Consider the following 2,098-nt stretch of genomic DNA (forward strand, 5'->3'; position numbering starts at 1 on the left):
GGCTGCGTCCTCCGGCAGAGCTGTGGGCAGGGGGAGGCGTGAAGCAGTGGGCGCCACCCAGGGCGTGTCACTGGGCTTGTTCCGTGGAGAAGCTGCTGTGGCTCCACCGCCCTCGCTGAGCACCTGTGTGGTGTCTCCACGGCCCCTTTTGCCCGGGCGGGGGCGTTTGGGTGGTGCCCCACGGACGGTGGGGGCGGCAGAGCCCTCCCTCCCCACCTCGGGTCGCGGGAACCTGCTGCCGTCTTGTATTTCTGTTTTGCATTTTACTGCTCTGCTACCTGAAGGGAGACGCACACAGGTGCTGGGTGCACTGGCCTGCGCCCAGGGCTGCGGTATCTCTCAGCACCATGAGCGTCAGGGTGACCTCGGGTGCCTGTGAACTCACTGGGGTCCCCTGGAGAGGCAGAGCCGATCGGTGCCGTGGTCACTGAAGTCACTACTGCCACTCGCCCTGGACGCATCTTTGCGCCCTGTGCCCGGCCCCTGGCCGCTGCCTCCGGTGGTGCGTGGAGACCAGAGCCTTTGGCTTCTTGCCTGTTCCCTTTCCCTCCCAGCAGGGGCGGGTGCTGCCTCCCTGGCCCACAGCAACAGGCCACCATGCTGCCCTCACTGCAGGCGATTGCGGGGCCTCTGTCAGCCATTGGGGCGTTTGTAGGGCGAACATTTCCATGGAAACACATTTAGTATCTCAGGCGGCCTGGCCTGGACCCAGGACCCAGGGCGAGGGCAGGCCCAGTGCTCCCCTGACAAGCCGGTGCTGCTTGGAGAGGTGCTCGCGCCTGGTGCACAGACTATGCCCACTGCGCTCCTGCGGCCAGACTGGGGTGTAGCCTGGTCTGTGCTCGTGTTCGGGGGACCTGGGGTGAGCTGTGAAACGGGTCCTGCCCCCTTCACTGGGGTGTGGCCTCCTTGCAGGTATGACCTGGACGCCTGTGACATTCAGGAGAAATACCCAGATCTGTTCCAAGTGAGCCTCGAGGTGGAGGTGGAGCCCCGAGACAGGCCCAGCCGGGAGGCTCCGCCCTGGGAGAGCTCCAGCATGAGGGGGCTGAACCCCAAGATCCTCTTTTCCAGCCGAGAGGAGCAGCAGGACGTCCTGTCTAAATTCGGTGAGTCCTTGTGGGTCAGCGCGCCAGGACCCCAATTTGCCCTCCCGGGAGCAGGCGGAGAGCCTCGCCTGGACCAGCTGGGCACAGCCAGGCCGCCAGCACGCAGAGCTTTCTCCTGGCAACCCCTCCGCTCAGTTCAGTCTCGTCTTCCTATTTCAGAGCAATTACAGGAAGTAGCGTAGGCAGTGCCCTGGCCGCGGCTGTGCCCCCTGTGGCCGGGGCTCAGCACCCCGCGTGCCCTGGGTACGATGTGCACGTTTCCTTACGTGAAGACGGCCAAGTACCCGAGGCGTGTGGTGTGTGTGAAGCATGTGCGTGTGTGTGCGCACGCGCGACCCAAGCCAGCGTCTGAGCCTGCACTGGGACCCACGCGCAGACTGGACTCGGTGGCAGTCAGCGCGGGGTCCCGGTGGTCTGGAGCGGGCGGCCGGCCGCTACAGGACGGTGCACCGGGGCTTGGTGGCCTGATGCCCTCCTCTCCTCGTAGGGAAGCCCGAGCTCCCCAGGCAGCCGGGCTCCAGCGCCCAGTACGACGCCGAGACGGGATCTCCCGACGCTGAGCCCACGGAGTCAGAGTCCCCGCAGAGCAGTGGCACGGACACCAACCACTTTCTGCACACGCTGGACTGGCAGGGTACGCACGGGCCTACAGGCCTGCGCTGCTCGGCTGCCCTCAGACCCTCTCCCCCGGGCTCCTGCGTCACCGCCCGCTGTGGCTCGGCCGTCAGCGCACTGCTCTCTTTCAGAGGAGAGAGCCGGGGAGCCGGGCCCAGAGAGCAACGTTGCCCAGGAGACACCGTCCGCCCCGGCTGAGGACGCAGGGGAGAGCGAGCTGTCGGACGAGGATGCGGCCACGCTCTCCGCCGAGAGCAGGGACACGGTGGACGAGGACACGCCAGGCCCAGCAGCGAAGGCCCCAGAGCAAGAGTTGATTTTTGATGCAAACAGGCCGGCCTCGCCGCAGGAGCCCAGGCCGCCAGAGGCCAGCG

At 66.5% G+C, this 2,098-nt stretch overlaps 1 protein-coding gene across 1 annotated transcript in view; it reads left to right on the forward strand.

Moving 5' to 3' along the window:
* Positions 1-2,098, forward strand: part of GAK (cyclin G associated kinase) — a 44,213-nt gene that overhangs the window by 33,018 nt on the left and 9,097 nt on the right. Inside the window, exons 20-22 of the mRNA XM_014533466.1 lie at positions 916-1,109; positions 1,597-1,743; positions 1,856-2,091. Coding sequence (XP_014388952.1) covers positions 916-1,109; positions 1,597-1,743; positions 1,856-2,091 — 577 coding nt within the window. The remainder of the gene's footprint in view (positions 1-915; positions 1,110-1,596; positions 1,744-1,855; positions 2,092-2,098) is intronic.

The sequence above is a fragment of the Myotis brandtii genome, unplaced genomic scaffold (genome assembly GCF_000412655.1).
Source record: "Myotis brandtii unplaced genomic scaffold, ASM41265v1 scaffold986, whole genome shotgun sequence".
NCBI classification, from domain to species: domain Eukaryota; kingdom Metazoa; phylum Chordata; class Mammalia; order Chiroptera; family Vespertilionidae; genus Myotis; species Myotis brandtii.